This window comes from Crinia signifera, chromosome 12 (assembly GCF_055691185.1).
Source record: "Crinia signifera chromosome 12, ASM5569118v1, whole genome shotgun sequence".
NCBI classification, from domain to species: domain Eukaryota; kingdom Metazoa; phylum Chordata; class Amphibia; order Anura; family Myobatrachidae; genus Crinia; species Crinia signifera.
Window position 1 is genome coordinate 37621881 of NC_139228.1, and position 20584 is coordinate 37642464.

Here is a 20584-nt window from a genome sequence, read left to right on the forward strand (position 1 = left end):
CTCCACTGCTAAATAAAAGATAATAACAATAATTTGAAAATATATATTTCTTTATTTTTTAAACGAACAATAGGTAAAATATAATATATGATAAGGTTAACCTAATACTGGTATACACAGACAAAACATACACACATATAACAAAAATATATACCTGGTTCACTATATATTTGTTGTTATATGTATGTTTTGTAAAATAAAAGGAAATATATCTTTTCAAATTATTGTTATCATCTTTTATTTAGCAGTGGAGTTTTTCGCATTTATATCCTGAATAACCCCCCCTTCTAATGTCTAAAATATGTCCAGTACCTCACACTGAAGAGGTTTGCTTTGTCCGAAGAATCCTTTATCCTTTCGCAGACTGCGCCAGTCACACTGACTGAAGGCATTGCAGTTTCATTCTGAAAATGAGATATTACATACATCCTTATCTTGTCATGTGTGTGCTCTAGTATAGGTTATTGATGGCTTTATTATGTACCATTCATTACACAACAAATGTTTTCAGTGATGTAATTATACTGAATAGTGGCCAATAGTGACCAGTGCATAAAGAGGAACCTCTGTAAAAGGGCCAGATGCGCTAAGCTTCAAGAGTGATAAAATGGAGAGTGATAAACAACCAACCAATCAGCTCCTGCCTGACATTTTTTAAACGCAGCCTGTGACATGGCAGGTAGGAGCTGATTGGCTGGCTGTTTATCACTCTCCATTTTATCACTTTTGAAGCTTAGTGCACCTGGCCCACAATGTGTTGCCATTGACAGAATAAGTATGATTAGTACACAATTATACAGCTAAACTGATACACAAAACAGACTTTTCAGTAACTAGTATACAATGCACGGACCATACCGGTGACAAGTGCACAAAGAAGAGCCATTTGTATACAATGCACAGAGAACTCTATTGGACAGCATGCATGCTCCATCACTAGTGTACATGCAGAAGTACATTAAGAGTGGAGCGGGCCCATGTGCTGGCTCTGTTTGGGCCCCCTCCTCACCGGCATTACAGTAGACGCTGGCAGAGTGGCTACTGTGCATATGCAGGTCTCTGGGAACATGGCACCCGTGCTGCATTTCCAAGGACACTTCTATTGGTTATGCACGAATCACCGAAAAAATGGTCATGGTGGCCATATTCCCAGCAATTTTTGCCACTTCACTGCCCGACAGACAGAGAAGTGAGTATATTTAAATTGGTGCAGAGTGTGCACACCTTGCACCAATTATAAATACGCCAGTGTGCACATACCGGTGGCTAGTCCACAGAGAGGAGCCTCCTTAGAGCTATCAGACTACAGAGCAGAGCTCCACTATGGTGACCAGGGAACAGCAGAGACCAATTATGGGTATATTTATACAGAGGATTGGGACACACCTGATGACAAGTATATACAGAGAAGCTGCTCTGTCCTTTTGTCATCCCCTCTGAGCTGCTTTGTTCTGGGGCGATAAATCACTTTAATACGAGTTTATGTTCCATCCCTGATCTGAACTTGTGTAACCAGCCTCCAGTTTAATGCAGGACAATAAATGGGGATGGGCCAGCCAGTACTAGCACATGGCACACACTGCAGTGGTACCATCATCAGGGAAGCATGCAGAGGGGCAAGAAGGGGGGTGTCTGGTGTACCCCATATATATGCAATAAGTAATGATTTTACAACCACGTACCTTGGCTTCATCTTTCTTGGCATTGTAGAAGCTCAGTGTCTGGTCACGCAGGGTAATATAATAAGAGTTCCAGAAGCTGGCCAGACTCATCTGCAGTTAAACGATAGGTCACAAAACACAATAAAAAAAAAATACATTTAAAAATAATATGGGTCTAACCATATAATATGGGTAGAACCAACCAAACATCTCTTGTCATTTTTCAGCTGATTGGCTGGTACTTTATGTCTCTTCAAGGCTTGATAAATAGAGCCCTACAGTATATTTCTTTTAAGAACCCACATCCCCTTTATCACCTGCCCCTTTACACGCAGCAAACTAGGATATTTCATAGTTATTTAATATACTTGTTAGTGTGTAACACCAGTTAGAGATTCTAAATTCTGCCAATAAGAGGCTACAAAAAGCTGCCATCTAATAAATAAAGACAGTTTGATGTAGAATCCTCACTATTGATCCACACCCCTGACAGTCCGGAATGGCGGTGTTCCCGTACTACACAATGTTCAGGAATAGACAGCTACTAGCTGCCTATTCACTGGACATTGTATAATCCAGGAACTCTACCCCTCCAGACACCAGTCATAATTACTGAATTGTCCGGGGCAATCCTGGATGGGTGGTTCCTTCTAACCCTATCTAGGATCTACGATAACTATTGTTACCCTCAGGAGTTCTGCGGCCGCCTGAAAAATGGCTGCAGTGCAAAGTTTGCCCTCTAGTGTTCAGTCTCTACTGCGATAGGCAGCAGGAGGGCGCTGCTCCCTGCACAGAGGGGGACCGGTCGGAGGAAGCTATACACGGGCCGTCTCCTGTCTTAAAGCGCCCCTGGTACCATATAATAGTTAGTGTATATGTCAAGTGCATGCCTATTTCATTGATACTGTACTAGTACTTCATTACTAGTAGTACTAGTAGTTCATTGATACTGTACTAGCATCTAGCATTGGGTGGGTGCAATTGCCGATAATGGTGATGGCAACTGTTCTAGCTGACGTCGGCCTGGGGGAGAAGCGGTTGCAGAGATCTGCACAAATCACAGCAAAGATGGCTACCTGCATTAGACATACGATCGTGGCCTACATATGACATTTTGTCCTAGTGGTATTCAACACAGGAAGAAATACTTTGTAATTAATAGAACTGAACTTTATACTTTATACTAACAGTCTACAATTCACAAATATATATGTAAATTGTTCCATATTTCAAGATGAAGACATGGAACATGCAAGCATAGTCAGTGTACATTATGGATGCGTGACAACAGGGCTGGATTAAAGGGGGCCCCCTGTGGCTGGCATGTATTAAAAAAAACACATTATATATTTTTTTAAGCTAAAGGTTTTGTGCATGGCAGTGGGGTAGTGCTGCAGCTTCACCTATCTGCCAATGTGACAATGATTAATGGTGAGCATCGGGGGCCAAGGCACACTGACTGCACAAGTGTGCAGTGCCATACTGGGAGTTGACTAAGTCCCATGAGACTTAGCTCAAGAGGTCAGAGGCTGAGAGGCTTGTGCTGACCTCTGCTTGGTGGAGCTCATCATATGCTTCTCAGGCCCATGGAGGACAGCAGCAGCAAAGGCCTCATCATAGGAGGATTTTTAATCACAGGTACCACATGTCAGCGCTACCTTGCGGCCAGTAATGTCAAGTGGGAGGCCCTCCTGTCTAAAGTGCCCCGGGCCCCCCGAAGGCTTAATCCGGCCCTGTGTGACAGAACTGTAAATATGACAAAATTAGATGTTGACGCGCTACTGTGTAGGTATTCTACCCTTTAGTATGGAAGGGGGGAGTTACAGTATAAGCTAAGATACAATATGAGGTGATGATTGGTGTAGAGAGCCACCTAACTTACTACAGTTTCAGACATTTCTGATTCATGTGCCTTCGTGCGTCACTATGGACAATGATATTCAGCATGAGGTTTAGCAAATAGGAGGTTAAGCGTATATAGGAGCTTTTAATCAGCAAGGACTATTGCAATATTTAAGTGGCACCTGAACTGTCCAGCACAGTACTTAAGACGCTGCTTACTCACTTTGGAACAGGAATAATGGAATTAATAAAAGAGACCTATAAAGACCTCTTCTTATATTCAGCTGTTTTGCTGTTGGCCCTAAATCTGGGCACACATTACACGATATGAGTACCCAGTGATGTTTTGTGCAATGGGACCCGGCGAAGGTGCCTGCAACGGCAAGTACATACACTTTTGCTGATGCCGAGAGCAAAAAACAATGACATGTATTATGTTGCTCAGTGGAGCGAGTAACCAATATAACTTGTGTGGAATGGTCAGAAAATTGATGACAATGTTCTTATGGACTGTCCCATTGACTCTCCAACTGTCCCGATTACAGAGTCACGCTAAATGGACACCTAAATGCCTAGTAGTTTCTGTTTGTAGCAGAGCTCTTATACAACAGCTTATACCAAAGCTTGGGTTTTAAAAAATAGGCTACGTACGGTACTCTCCTCCCACACTGGGCATAAACAGCAAATCTGCCTTAAAAAAAAAACAGGTTACATACAGATGTGTCCTCGTAGATCTAGCCTCAATACGCCATGCATCGCAAGATACGTGGCATTATATAGCAGGCAGTTCCCTTCCAACTCTGCTAACATCGGGCAGTTTATCTTGCCGATAATGCATCTTATTTGCATCTAAAATGCACAAGCATATTGCTGATTAAAATGATATACAGCATGCCTATATTCTGTGTGTGACTGCAGTAGCATAGCAAAAGTTATGCTGAATTTCGTGAAGCATTTCATGTGCAGATACATCCGCAGTTACACACAGAATATAGGCATGCTGCATATAATTTAAACAGCAGATCTGTTTCTGCTGATACGCATAGTGAAGTGAATAAGATGTATTTTAAAGGAAAAAGCAGCAAAAAGGACGCTCAGCGCCACCGAGTCACACCATGGGATGCCGCGACTAGAAGGGCTGTTTAATGCATATGTGTGTGTGTGTGTGTGCGTGGACACATCTGTAGGTTTACAAATACTGTATTTCTGGTGATAGAGATCATTACTGCACCTTTCCACCAGGGAGAAGTTTCTGCTTTGTCTCCATGAAGCCATATACTATCCTATCAAAGGAAGCACTCTGAAAAAATAATAATAATAATAATTAAAAAACAACAACAACAGGTTAACAGTAGAAACGCATGGCCCGATTCAGAGATCTACACAAGGGCCCTTATTCAGATCTGATCGCATTACAAATTTGTTCTCAAAATGGGCAAAACCATGTGCACTGCAGGTGGGGCAGATGTAACCTGTGCAGAGAGATTTCGATTTCAGAGGGGTGTGTTGAAACTGAAATCTAAACTGCAGTGTAAAAATAATGAAGCCCATATTTATCCTGCACAGAAACAAAATAACTGACACAAATCTAACTCTCTCTGCACATGTTACATCTGCCCCACCTGCAGTGCACATGGTTTTGCCCATTTTGAGAACAAATTTGTACTGCGATCAGATCTGAATAAGGGCCTTTGTGCGGCTGCAATTTAGGCCTGATTCTGATTTGTATGGAATTGCATACTGTAGTTTCAGGGAGCTGCGTATACTCGCTGCCTAGCTGCCCTCCGCCCCGAGAAACGCCGCCTGCATCCTCTCGGTAACATGTGAGGGGACATGTCGCCAACCATGGAATGATTTATCTCCCTTTCGGAAATAAGTCTGTGAAAACTGACTTTTATTTCAGCCGCAGATGGCCGAAAACGGGGCGGGCGCTGACATCATGTGAGAACAGCCGCTCCCCCCCCCCCCCCCCGTGTTTCCAGGAGAATGCCCAGCATTTTCATGGGGATGCCCATAAAATGCTGGGCGTTCCCCTGATGCCACCCCTGTCCGCCCGCCCCCCTCCCTCCCCTACCCGTGCGCCCCTTCTGAGTAAGCCTGAATCAGGCTGCATATAATCTGAAGCTTAATCAGACTGGCCATGGGATCTGTACGATGTGCCACCATTTTGAAGAACTGTGCAGCTGCCATCCCTGCTCCACCGCCCATACTTGCCATGCAAGCGATATCACAGTACATTCCCTTCTTAGTCTGCAGTTTAAGGGGTCGCGCTGAATCGCGCACTCATGCGCACATTGACGAAAATTGCCAAATATCGATTTTGGGGGTAATTTGCGCAGCCTACTGAATTAGGTCAATTATCACAACTCACACAAAAATATATATATACATGTAATTTAAGACATTTTGCTCTTACTAAAGGGGGGACAGTGGTACTTTTGGAGGTCTATTTGAGGAGTCCATATTAAGCTGTAGCAGTGGTTCACACTTCACTTCCTGAACAGTCATGAGGTAAAAAGTGAATCTCATGAGTACAGCATGAAGGTCAGGTAGAAGTAATAATGGCTCAGTATTCCCCCCCCCCCCCCCCCCAACATTGACAGCTGCTGCCATAACACACCCAGTCCAAGAGTTAACAGCTGCATATTGGGTTATAGAAGTTAATTCTCCTTACAGAATCTATGTGTGGGACGTACTGTAAACTAGATATCAATGAGTCTGAGAATTATTTACCTCTAGATCCCAATGACTGTGGTCTGTATTGTGCCACTAGCCACAAGTGTATGGGGCTGTAATGACCAGGAGACACCATATATTATTGTCTTTATTGCCAACTACTCACCACACTCCAGTGATTATGGCATGTACAGTCATTTTGACTATATACCATTTAGTATTAAATACATTACTCAGTAGCCCATCAGTCAGTATATTGCCAATGCCAACCAATGAAATGTGCCTGTAATGTCTGCTAGCCACCAATAGAGGGAGGCTTCATTGTCCAATAGTCATCGGAGAACAGTGTTACCTACTTTCCCTCAGTGAATGGGTTTCTGTAGGATTCCCCCAATTTGATATTAAAGCCCAGAACATTGACTACACGAAACACAAAATTGCCATATACATTGGTTTATAGGGAAGTATTCTGATAAAGTGTTGGTTTTGTTTATTGCAGATCAACACAAAGCCTATGCAGCACCAACATAAGATTTAAGGTCCCTGGTTGAGCATAAATTTGCAAGGATTATTACCATGGTGCATAACAAATGGCCTCAATACAGCTAAAAGAAACGTAATTACCGGAAGTGTGACACGTGTTATCTCAGGGATCTGTGGAGGCAGGTTTGGGATATTTGTTGGTCCATCACTAAGTTCAATCAAAGGCTTTACGGTCTGCAGAGACAAGAGCAGTTATGGCAGGATAAAGTTAAATAAATTTTGTCTGCACAGTCCACTAGACGTTAGTGGTTATTATATGTACTGTAATTCGGACTATATACCTTTGGCATACATTGGTTACTAGACACCTGCGAGTGTGGTCAGCCTATTAACAACTGGCCACTAATGCATTTGGTCTATAATATCTACTAGCCACCAATAAATGGAGTCTTTGTTACCAGTATTCACCAGAGAATGGTGTTCTGTGTTGCCTATTCCATTGAGTAGGTTTATGGCCCATTATTTTTACATGGAAAATGCAAATTGCACAGGCCAAATGAATAATATATTTAGCAGGCATCTGAGCTACTGTCAACATTGATAGATTTAGTCTAAACTTATATATATATATATTATATATTGTGTAACTTTTATTTCAGGGCAGTTACTAGAGATTTACCTTCTATATGCCTATGCACTTCATGCCATTTGTGTCCTTCCTGTGGCATAGTGCGCGGAAACACTGGATTTGTAATCCCCTTTTGATAAAGTAGATGTGTTCTGAGATTCTTGTTCTGATCTTCCTCTTCATTTGCCCGACAAGAGGATAATTAAAACAAGAACGTCGGTGCTAAAAAGCACACTCGATGTTCCGCTGATGTTTGCACATACGATTTATCTTATGGCCAGCACATCCGACTTCCAACTCCAACCCAATGCAGACAGGATCACGCATCGGGTTGGAGCAGATGTCACACACATGTGATTTGGCCCTATTTCACCAGATTTTTTGGCCCAAATCGCACTAGTGTATGGGTGCCTTAAGACTTATAATTTAATCATAAACTGGATTTCTTTCCTTTATACCATGAGCTCACTGCTGTTTTTTGGCCCATGTTTTGGAACCTACGTCCTGTTACTAATAAAGGTTTAGCACTATATAAATGACTCAAGGAGAAGTTTGCCCCGGCCTTGATAAAAGCACCATTAGTGGTGTGAAAGGCATTGGAAAGGAGTAGGTATTCAAGCCTAACAGTGGAGACCAGCCAGGACCTGTTCCTCTACAGATCAAGCGGCTGGAGATGTCATCAGCAAACGCCGCAGCTGAGCATGCCACTCAGCCCAGGGTTAGGACTAGATCCAAGTTAGAGAGAGGATTCCTGACATCACAATCACGTGACATGGCACATTAGGGGGAGGAGCAAGGTCCGAACATAAAAAAGCGCAAATGTACCGTCGTGGGCTCACCATGCTTCGGTAATTTGATTTAATTTTTATTTTATCTGTGGTATTTTTCTTGCTTATACATTACACTATAACATTTATGTTGTACAAAATATCAATGTTGTATAACTGAACAGCAGCACTTTATTTTTTTAGCACAAGAGATTAAATTATTAATTTTTATTAATGCATAACAAAATGGCCTCAATACAGCGAGCAGAAATGTAATTACCGGATGTGTGACACGCGTTCTCTCAGGGATCTGTGGAGGCAGGTTGGGGATTTTGGATGGTCCATCACTAAGTTCAATCAAAGGCTTTACGGTCTGCAGAGACAAGATCATTTATGGCAGGAAAAAGTTAAATGAATATTGTCTCTACAGTCCACTAGACGTTAGTGATAATATGTACTGTAATTCGGACTACTGTATATACCTTTGGCATGCATGCAATCACAAAAGTTATTTACCGGAAGAGTGACCCGTGTTCTCTCAGGGATCTGTGAAGGCAGGTTGGGGATTTTCGTTTGTCCATCATGGAGTTCAAACAAAGGTTTTCCTGCCTGCAGAAGGAACAAAAGCAACAACTGAAGTGCAATATGTAATGTGCAATTTAGGCAGGAAAAAGTCTAGTCAATTAAGATGAAATCTACTTGTATAATGGAAAAAATGGTGTCTGTTCGTTGGAGAACCGTTGGAGAAAGTACCAGCCAATCAGCTCCTATGTAGTAGCGTGCAGAATGCCGGCTGAACTTGGGCATTTTTTTTTTTAAAGGGGCAATTATTTACAAGGCAAAACTCTCCTGCACCGCCAGCGAACTCTTGCCCCAATGCTGTGTAGAAAGACCCCAATATCTTCTAACTCAAGAACTAACAATGTAAAATAATGAAATGCTCAGTATACCGGAGATCCCAGCTGTACATACCAAAACACTGCTGATTGTTGTCTCTGAGGGAAGAGATGAATGAGTTGACAGTTTTGAAGATACATTGGATGAGTTTGAATGGGATTCCCACATTGGCTGAGGCTTCATCTCTTCCACAGTAATTAATGGTATATTACCCAGTAAGTTCTCAGGCATTGACACCTTGTAACTCTGGAAAGTCTGTGCAGAGTTTGAGGACTGGCGGTGTAATGTTTGCGGTGGTTGGGATGAGAACAAGGCAGGAGTGTTCTCCAAAGGAGGAATCTGTAGATCAAGAAGATTTGGGGTTTCCATTTCTTTACTCGATGGGATTGTGTTAGCTTTGACATCCAAGATGTCCAATAAATCACTGTTACTGGCTGTGTCGTCTCTGTATGGAAGGCTCAATGTCTCCACAGGAGGTCTGATGGAAAGCCCAGTATTCCTTGTGCTCCCCAGATCCATCAGTTTAGGAGGCAATACTCTTCTGTCTGAAGGTTTCCTCTTTAGGGAAGGCACTCTGATAAAGGTTTCTGGTTTCTTCAGTTCCTTCTCTTCTAGGTCAATTTGCTTTAGCAGGTTCCACTCTCCCTATATGAAGCAAATGATATATACAACAGTAACAGTAACAATGGTGCAAATTGTCATCATTAGGAATATAATACTATATATATATATATATATATATATATATATATATATATATATATATATATATATCTGTATATGTGCAGTTTCAACTTTTCAACTTGGATGTCAACTCATCACCTCAAACAATATTTCCAAAACAGAATTATATTTCCACCAACCAACAGTAGTTACCATCCTTATATCTCTATCACTATTGAGAACATGACAATCAGTCTTACCCCACAAGCTCACTGCCTAGGGGTCATCCTTGAGTCTGAACTGTCCTTTGTTCCACACATTCAGTCTGAGTCAAAATCATGCTACATGCATCTAAAAAACATATCTAAAATACGACCATACTTTACCCAAGATACCGCTAAAACGCTAATCCATGCCCTCACCATCTCCCACATTGATTATTGCAATAGTCTTCTTACTGGTCTTACGAAGAAGAGACTCTCACCACTACAATCCATCCTAAATGCAGCTGCGTGGTTAATATTCCTCGCTAGACGTTCATCGTCTATGGTTCCACCCTGTCAGTCCTTCCATTAGTTACCTTTATACTACCGTACACCATATAAATACTATTACTCACACACAAGTCCATAAACCATAGTAACCCAATGAGCATCTCTTTTCTTTTCGCAAAATATATCCCAACCCAGCTTCTTCAGTCTTTACAAGATCTACATCACATCTCATTATTCGCTCTCACTCACGATTGCAGGACTTTCTTTGCCCTGCACCCTCTCTCTGGGGATTGCTCACATAATAAGACTCTCCTCTAAACTCCAAATCTTCAAGCATTCACTGAAACCTCACCTCTTCAGACAAGCTTATTAAATTCTAGAATCGCCCACATAACCTTCATAAGCTTTCCTATCCAATTACACCCCCACTGTATAGTCTACTCATATCCTCAAATATTTTCTCTTTCTACACTTTCCCATCCTCCTGACCCCTGGCCAATTTTACTTGGTGACCATACACTACAGCTAACCAATAACCTTTGCAATTATGTGGACCATTATGCAATAGATAACGCCTATCCTTGTGTATCAATGCTTATATGCCTATAGGCTGTAAGTTTGCAAGCGGCAAGGTCAAGGTAAAATCAAATCATTGTTACTTTTGCCTTTCTTTTCAGCTGCTCAAACTTCTCCGCCTGGGCTGCAAACATCTTCTCAAAGTCCTCCTGCTTCTTCAGAAGTTCTTCCACATGTGACACAGACTCCTAGGAAAATACAAGCCATCAGAAGTAAATAAATGTCACATCCCTGGTTACCTAGTGCCAGAACCTTATCCACCAGGATGTGACGGCACTGCAGCGATGTGTAGGTCCTCACCCCATAGTTCTGATCCATAAGATAAGGCTCTCTAGTGTTGAGCCATCCATCAGCCTGTTCTAGCTCCCTCCGCAGCAGCTGGATCTCCAGGTTTTCTTTATAGATCTCCTTCCTCCTCTTCCAGCTGTCAGACACAAGACCCATCAGTTCCGACAGCTCGTTGAGTTTCTCAGCAACCTAAAAATATATGCATCAATCTGTATGAAAGCTTCAGAGCCACATAGACTGGTCCTAACAGTTATACAAACATGTGGTCACGATTCAACCAGAGTTTACATGAAAGAGGTTTACTCACAAAGGGGCCGATTCTAAGATAGATGCAGCTGCAACCGTAGAAGCATATTTTGCCATCACTGTGTCTGCAAGTCACTACAAACCCCTCCCTTTTATTTAGACCCTTACGGGAACACAGTGGTACCTATCAATGATCAACTGATTACACTGTAGGTTAAAATGCTATATTTCTACTATCAGACCCATGAACGTGCCTGGGGCCTGATTCAGAGTTGATAGCATATGCTAAATCTTTCCCAAATCAGTAAAACCATGCTTGCACTGCAGGTGGGGCAGATGTAACATGTGCAGGGAGAGTTAGATTTGGGTGGGTTATTTTATTTCTGTGCAGGGTAAATACTGGCTGCTCTATTTTTACACTGCAATCTAGAATTCAGTTTGAACACACCCCAACCAAATCTAACTCTCTCTGCACGTTACATCTGCCCCACCTGCAGTGCAAGCATGGTTTTGCTGATTTGGGAAAGATTTAGCTTTTGCAGACCCTCAATCCGTGTTACAGGGTGGGTATCAGTTACATTACACAGAGTTTACCTCCACAGACATGAAGTGCCTCTTCTCCAGCAGGGTCTTCCCCGTCCTTTGCAGCTCCTCATACTGCCCCCAGTGCTTGTCGATCTCCCTCTTATATTCCTCGTGCCGTTTAATCAGTAATTCCGCCCCAGGCACATCATTGGCCAGTTCTTCGGACACCACTACAGCGTTCATCTCCCTGGCCCAGATTCTAGAGTGGTAAAGCAAAGAATGCTGGGAAACACGTGCAGGGGCTCAGGTCTAATCAAATGCACACGTATAGAAAGCTAAAGATTCCATGATACATGGTTACAACAAATGAAGCCTCAGTGAGTGGAACAGGCGGTATTTCATGCCCTGCCATCCACTAGGGCGTGGAGGGAGAATAATATAGTGTGCCCGAAGCATGGCGAGCGCAGCAAGCCATGCGAGGGGACGTGGTGCACTTAGACAGTGTCCATGTCGACCTATGTCGACATAAACACCCTAAAAAGCATTAAAAACTCTTTTTCCATGTCAACCTTTTGACCATGTCAACCTTTTTTGATGTTGACCTTTTAACCATGTCAACCTATTACCTGTTGACCTTTTGACCATGTCGACCTTTTACCTGTCGACCTTTTGACCCTGTCGAGCTTGTGACTGTCGACCATATGACTGTCTATCATGAGTCAGTCTATGATTTATACCAGGCATGTCCAACGTTGGCCCTCCAGATGTTTTGAAACTACACATCCCAGCATGCTTTGCAATAGTTTTAGCATTCTCTAATAGCAAAACTGTGGCAAAGCATGCTGGGATGTGTAGTTTCATAACATCTGGAGGGCCAACGTTGGACATGCCTGATTTATACCATAACCGATTGACACCGCCTCTCACCGCTAGCAGTGTATTATAGCCCTCAGCTAGAGCACATGTGGCTTATATGTATTTTACAAGCCTGACATGCTGGGACACTTATTTCTACTGCCAGGCTGGAGAGAACACAGCAGGAAAGATTACCATATAACCTATATAAAACAATACAGAACAAATACATATAGGGCCCTGCATCTACCTTATGGATAGACATATCATTGTGTGCCGCCTTATTGGCTGAATGACTCCTTCTGAGTCTGGAAGCTGCTCTTCTACTACTATTTATTAGTTGTGCTTATCCAATTACAGCGCTACACAAGACTGGTATCTGTGACCTATCAGGAAGCAGAACTGAATTATGGAACCCTACAATATGACTCACGTGCACAGGATATCCTACAATGTAAAGTCTAGCAGGCTCTCTCTGCACAGTAACCTCAACCCTTCACCCTCATGAGCTCAGAACTGATACGCAGCAAGACACCTTTCTTCATGTCCACGAACCATTACACTCAATGGGGTAGATTTACTAAAGATCCTAAAACAGACAAGTTGTAGTTTTTCCCATAGCAAGAAAGGAATGGGATCATTGGACAGACAGCAACTAGGTCTACAAGCATCAGGTTGACACAACTAGGTTGATATGCATGAAGGTCGACATGGGGTTAGGTTGACAGAGTCAGACGGTCGACACAGCCTTATGTCGACATGGGCAAGGTCGACGTCAAAAGGTTGACATGGGGTTTTTGTCCCCTTGCATGGCTCACTATGCTCGGCACACTATTTTATTCTCCCACCACACCCTAGTGGATGATAGGGCATGAAATACCGCCTCTTGGCACATTTCGGCACCAAAAACAGTGAAAAACCCCATGTCGACCCAATGCTTGTCGACCTAGTGACCATATCCCACAAGCAATAAGATTCTATCATCTCTCTAATGCAATGTAAAAGCTGTAAGACAGAAACTAATTGGTTGCTACGGGCAATCCACCACTCTGTTTAAGAAGGCTCCATAGAAGTAGCCCACGCTGCCTTGCTAATAGTTACACCCTAGAGCAGAGGTTCCCAAACGCGGTCCTCAAGGCACCCCAACGGTCCAGGTTTTAGGTATATCCATGGTTTAGCACAGATGGTTAAATCAGACTGACTGAGTTACTAATTAAGTCACCTGTGGCCAGGCATGGATATACTTAATACCTGGACCGTTGGGGTGCCTTGAGGACTGCGTTTGGGAACCTATGCCCTAGAGTACACAGGAAAGACTGTGATAAGATATAAGTAACTCTCTATATATTTATCTCCTCACATCAGCACTTACATCAGCTCTCCGCAGTGGCTGAAATACACCTGCACTTGTTCTGCTTGGTTTAGTTTCTCCTTCCTTTCCTGGGACTTCTTGACCAGACTCCCCCAATACTGGCCGACTTCTTCCATTCTCTCAGCAATGTTCTTCTGGACCGGCGGGTGCAGCTGGCTAATGTGTTGCCCCAACTTGATGATCCGTTCCATTTCCTTCTTAATGGCCGCAAGGTCCCTCTAGGATAAAATTGGTGCCAAATTCTAACTTTGCAATTTACCACTAAGCCCAGCATAGATAGCGATAGCACCAAAGATGGAGATAGCGTGTGGATACAGCCACACAGAGAAAGCATGAGTCAGGAGACTAAAGAAAATAAAATAACAGTTCTCACAGTACTGGAGCTTTGCACATTTACAAAACCATTTATAATGTGGTGTTGTGAGGCCAATGGGAGCGTGGGTTTCATAGAAATACATGACTGGGGACAGCATTGGTCGTCACTCACCTCAAAACCCTCATGTTGGCTCAGCAAAGTCTGCACCCCTGACAGGTCATAGCCATAGTCATCAGTGTTCACAATGACCTCCTTCTCTTGTATCCAGCTAAGCAGTTCATCAACCTCATGATCAAACTGATGGACTTGGTGGGCAGTTGTCAAGACCTGATTAACACATAAGAAAAGTAATCAAAATGGGCCTATGGTGTAGATTAGTTATAGCAACTTGCAATAGTACGATAAGGACCTCAGGGAACCGTAACACTCTTCCCAGTATGCACCTGTGATTGTCTGAGAAAACAATCCCAGAGCTCCTGTGGTTCTACAGTCACTTTTTATAATAATGCACCATGAATGGTCATGTGACTTATGCTGACAAAGAGATATCGCCACACAAAAGAAGGTTGTACAGATTACCCTGAAGAGACTGCACTAAGGGCCTAATTTATAGGTGTAGGCACAGATACTGCGCTTGCATCCTTATGGTGCCCATACAGTTGTACTGTAGTTATCATTTCAGGCACTTTCAGGGGGAAAAAGTACTGAAAATGTTGTGGGCTAAACCGCTAACATAGGGGGCCATACTCAGATAGAGACACTGAACCGACAGGGTGGGTGGAAGCTTCCTTGATGCGCTTGATGGTGGCATCTAGGGACGCACTAATCTGTATTATGGCATGTTCGGATGCAGTTGGAATAACAAATCACAGGAAAGCAAATTGCACAGAAGCAGAACACGGCTATATGAGAATAATGGCAAAAGAGCTTAATAAATGATATATACATTTATTGAATATGTTGTAGATCCATCCCAGTTATGGCTTTTGCAGAAAGTGCGGCCCATATGCTAAAGTGATAACCACTAATAGGCCAGGCTGGGCTGGTTAGACTATAGCATTGAGCAATACGGTAACCGTACAGCATACAGAAAATGATCTCAGTAAGTATGTTAACCCTATATCTACCCCTAACCCACCCTTCCTGCAGCCTAACCCCAATCATCCTCGCCCCCCTTCTTGTCCACACCCCTAACCTCCTACCCACTGTGTAACCTTATCTCTATGCCTAACCTCATTATCCCCCATTGGAATTCTGCTGTTTGTATTTTGCAGGAAAGGCACAACAGGAGTTACTGAAATGTAAGGAAGCCTGCATAATGCTATATGGAGATGGGGTTGATATCTCAAGGCTCCCTCAAGTATTTTTTAACAATTTACCATTAGTACATTTGAACAGATCACATTTCCCATTACAAGTATGGGAATACTAAATCAATGCAAATGTAAGTGCTTGGCTGAGTTTTTTTTCTTTTACAAAATCATAGTAAAGAAACAATGGAATCACTGCCTCTAGAATGACATGTAAACATCTCTTTTTGGCACTACACTAGGCTATGTCAGTAAATTGCACCAGGTGTTTCCCAGGAAGTCAGATTTCACTGAGACTTGCATTACTGAGATGGTTAAGGTACAAATATCTGATGTTGATGGCTTAGTAAATATAGTGCAGCCCAACAGATTGGAGAAGCCTTTGCTGACCTAATAATTTGGGAAACAATACAGTGCAGTTCCCCTTGCCTCCTCTCCACGCCTTCAGAGGCAAGGCGTGGAGAGGAGGCAAGGAGAGATCAGATTAGGGGTGATTATTAATAACAAAAAAAGGGCATCTTTTTGATAACCAGACAGAACCCCTCCACGCCGGTCTGCATATCTCTGCTCTCATGCAAGCAACCACTATGGTGGATGACGCGAGTAAAATAAGAACTTATATTGCTGAGACTTTGGATATCCTGAACAGGCACAGGCCAGGGTAGCCTAGCTTAATATATGAGGCAGTCTGCTAGTACTGACTGGCACAGGGGACATTTTCCACCCTGTTCCCCAGCCCAGCGGCCCATGCTATAAAGGAGGTGTGACCAGCCATCCTCCTTATGTAATATAAAAATATTAATGTGCAGTCCACTTCACAGCTGGATGTGTACCAGCAGCTGGCGGCAGACATGCAGGTGCGACCAAACCCCCCCTGCACATCCCACAGGTAGATAGAGGAGTGACTGCTTCTGCAGTCTGCCTCTCTCCCCAGCACTGGGAGAGAGGCAGCTGCAGAGTCAGTCACTCCTGTCTCTCTTTGCTGTTTACAACAAGGAACGTGGATAAAGAGTACCGGCTCCCTCCCCTCTCAGAAACACTGAACATTGGTGCACAAATCTACAACACGTACCTTGGCTCTGTTCTGTATTGAGAGACAGAGGGCTTCCCAGGTGTTGTTAACTGCCTCTGTCTTCTTCTTGATTCCATCTGCCTGGCTGTGTGACTCATTAAGAAGACCTGATGCCAGCTCATTTAATGCCAATATCTTGCTTTTACCCAATGTCTCTATCTCCTTCACAAAGTTCTCAAACTCCTTTTCTAGCACCTGTGAAAAGAAAGGATCTGAAAATTAAAGAGAATTAAAATGTACGTAAAACAAGTTGTAGATACCAGGGTACTGTGATCACATATAAAACAAGCTGCTGATACCAGGGCACAGTGACTATACCCCACGGTAAGATGCCTCCAGTGTCCCCTGTTGGATAAAGGAGAAAACAAGTTGCAGATACCAGGGTACTGTTGGTGACCACATATAAAACAAGCTGCTGATACCAGGGCACAGTGACTATACCCCACTATAAGATGCCTCCAGTGTCCCCTGCTGGATGAAGGAGGAAACAAGCTGCAGATATCAGGGTACGGTGATTACATATAAAACAAGTTGCTGATACCAGGAGTTTCTCTACTTTCCTATATTAGAGGCCTTGCATGCTTCTTGAACCATTTTTTTTTTTAAATCATCATTGGAGATAATGCCTAAAAGGCCACATAACAGAGAATCTGGACTTTGGGGTAAAACAAAAAAATCTAAAATAGAAAAGAAAATATATTGCATTCAGCAGAAGAGCTATATATATATGTGTGACATTTATTCAACACTGAAATTCAACTGTACATTACAAATCATATCATGAAATTACTAGTTTATGTTATACTATATAAAAACAAGCAAACAAGAATTTTGTTATTCTTTAATGATGCAGGATAACAAAAATGAGAAACCCATAAAGGCCGTAAATAAAGTTTGCTTTGATGGCATGCAGTATTCTTGTAACCTGTAGGTGTCAGTGTTGCTTCTCTTGTTATTGTATAGACCAGTGGTTCCCAATCAAGGCACCCTAGAGTATCCACATTTTTTTCACGACACCCCTAGGCCAAAAATTTCTTATTGAGAAATTTAGAGATTTTTTTTAAAATAAATTGTGTTTATACTGTAGGTCATCCTTTGGTTTAGTTATATGGTGAGAGACAGGATTTGCTTCTGGTTTTATTATTGGCACCCACGAGCACTGGTTTTGTCTATACATTGACCATAAATAATTTGAATAAGTCCTGTACCACCTAGGGATGACCATCGGCCATCAATTATTCAAAATCATGATGGCTTCTCTCAATCGATGGCATGACTGATTTTTTTTTTCTTAGCCTAGATGCTGGAACATGGAGCATATCTCAGCTCCTAACACCGTAAAGCCCCGCCCCCAGGTTCTGATTGGCCCATGGGACAGTCAGTCAAATAAAAGGGAAGGCCATCGATAGTTAAATCCATTGATGGTCATACATCACATAGTATGCTACCATCGATGGCAACTATTAATGGCAACAGCGTCGATGGCCATCCCTAGTACCACCAACCTGAGGAACCTCTGCAAGTGTCCAAGGCACCCCTGGGTGTCACAGTTTGGGAACCACTGGTATACAGACACAGAAGTAACAGCAGTCACTAATGCTGTATATATTAATGGAGGATGGAGACAGACACGTGCATCTGAGGCAGCGGTGCAACTCCCCCCTCCTGCCTGTGGCTCTTACGACCATGACAGGGATGGCACAGACCAGCAGGGGAGAACCCCACACTGGCACAGATAAGCATTACCTGAGGCAGAGCCTGCTGAGGTGATCTGGCATATTACTAGTGGAAACACTAAAATATAGTCTACTTTTTCTTTAAATGTAACTGCTAAAGCTCAATTTCATTTAATGTTAGGGAAAGTTTAAGTAAAAATTTATTTTGTTTATTTAAAAAAGGGACTGATAGGGAGATGTATTATAGTGGCATTTATCATGACGATATACAGTATGTTAACATCTCAACCATTAGGGGAGATTCCTGCCAGAGCAACTAGTGCTGCCTTACATGCCAGGCAGCGTCCTATTGTGCATACGCAAGCTCTCACAAAGCGTGCAGGATCTCTCCTGTGCAGCCAGATCCCCAGCAGCCACTGCCAGGTCGTACGCATTCTGGAAGGAGATACTGACGATATGTTAAAAAAAAAAAAAACACTATGGTGTGCTTAGATTTTTTTTTTAAATAACATCTGATTTTTTTTTGTTGCTATACAAGAATACAAGTCATTAGTTCTCCGTTATCTGTGTATCCTACATACTCAGGTTCAAAGCACTGGTTATAGAACATTTGGCACCAGAGCTGGGCCTAGCCTAAATGACGCCCTAGGCAAGATTTTGGCTGGTGCCCCCTAGCACCACGACTAGTTCCGCATCTGACCCTTCTCCCCTTTCCCAGCACCATCAACCCTCATCATAGCAGTCATCATTTTGGTACCACTTTACCGTATGTACATTACTCCTCACATTATTCACATTATACCCTTAGAAAAAAATCCTGAGAAAATATTGTATTTTAAGCACCTCCATGGCCACACTGCAACCCAGCACAAAGCAGTGTGTGCTGGGCAGTGGAGAAGAGCTGCTGCAGCTGCTGCTGGCACTTAAGGGGAGGGGGCCTGGGGCCCCCACTGGGCCCTTCCATCAGACTTTGGCCTGGGTAATTTGTACCCCCTACCCCTTTCTCTAGGCACCCCTGATAATACCACACAGTAATGCCCCTTACACATGACATACATTATTAATGTCCTTATAAACATAATGCCCCTTACACATTATGCCAACCTTTATTATTGCCCTTCATACACATAATGACACGGGATGCGGTCATTCGTCAGACTGCATTTAGGTCTACAGTCATTAGGTCAACCCCACTAGGTCGACTGGCAGGATAGTCGACCTGACTTAAGGTCGACATGGGCCAAGATCGACATGACTTAAGGTCGAATTTGCATAAAGGTCGACATGAGGAAGGTCGACTGGTCATAAGGTCGACATGGGTTTTTCACTGTTTTTTGAGCCGACATGTGCCGACAGGCGGTATTTCATGCCCTACCATCCACTAGGGCGTGGTGGGAGAATAAAATAGTGTGCCGAGCGCAGCGAGGCACCGTGCCCGAAGCATGGCGAGCGAAGCGAGGGTCTGATTCTCATTGCCAACTGTGTCCATGTCGACTGTGTCGACATTCGGATCAAAAAACAGTGAAAAACCCATGTCGACCTTATGACCAGTCGACCTTCCTCATGTCGACCTTTATGCAAATTCGACCTTAAGTCATGTCGACCTTGGCCCATGTCGACCTTCCTGCCAGTCGACCTAGTGGGGTCGACCTAATGACTGTAGACCTAAATGCAGTCTGACGAATGATCCCATTCCAATGACACATATAATGCCCCTTACACATTATGGCAACCTGTGACCTCTGCATGGATACAGATGTTTCCTCATACATCTTGCCTCAATAGGCCATGCAGCTCCTGGCCAGTTCTGCTAACGTTGGGTGCCCTTTTTGCACTTTTTTCATTATGATTTAAAAAGAGTAAACACAGTTGTTTGACAATAAATGGCTTCACCCAACCACTAACCATGAGTGAAAGAAAAGTTTGTGATTTATCATTCATATTCCCTGACAAATGGCCAGAAAATCGTAAATTCTGCTGGGTATGTAAACTTATGAGCACAACTGTATACATAATTTTTTTTAAACTCGAAACATCCTTTACTACTGCACATGTAAACCAAAGAGATTGTTTTGCAAAGGTTTGCTTTGTGTTCCCTACACCTGGAGAAGTAGAACTAGGGTAGGTGGGCACACTGTAAGGGCATGTTAATGTAGTGGCAACATATTCAGTTATAGAGGAATCCACCAGATACACATGTAGGAGGAATACCTTGTGCAGATACAATGCTACTCAAT

At 43.0% G+C, this 20584-nt stretch overlaps 1 protein-coding gene across 1 annotated transcript in view; it reads right to left on the reverse strand.

Moving 5' to 3' along the window:
• SPTBN5 (spectrin beta, non-erythrocytic 5) overlaps positions 1 to 20584 on the reverse strand; it is a 197486-nt gene that overhangs the window by 6232 nt on the left and 170670 nt on the right. Inside the window, 13 exon segments of the mRNA XM_083166063.1 lie at positions 313 to 404; positions 1683 to 1772; positions 4735 to 4803; positions 6804 to 6896; positions 8338 to 8430; positions 8574 to 8666; positions 9030 to 9599; positions 10771 to 10875; positions 10988 to 11164; positions 11816 to 12005; positions 13974 to 14191; positions 14461 to 14616; positions 16672 to 16866. Coding sequence (XP_083022189.1) covers positions 313 to 404; positions 1683 to 1772; positions 4735 to 4803; positions 6804 to 6896; positions 8338 to 8430; positions 8574 to 8666; positions 9030 to 9599; positions 10771 to 10875; positions 10988 to 11164; positions 11816 to 12005; positions 13974 to 14191; positions 14461 to 14616; positions 16672 to 16866 — 2141 coding nt within the window.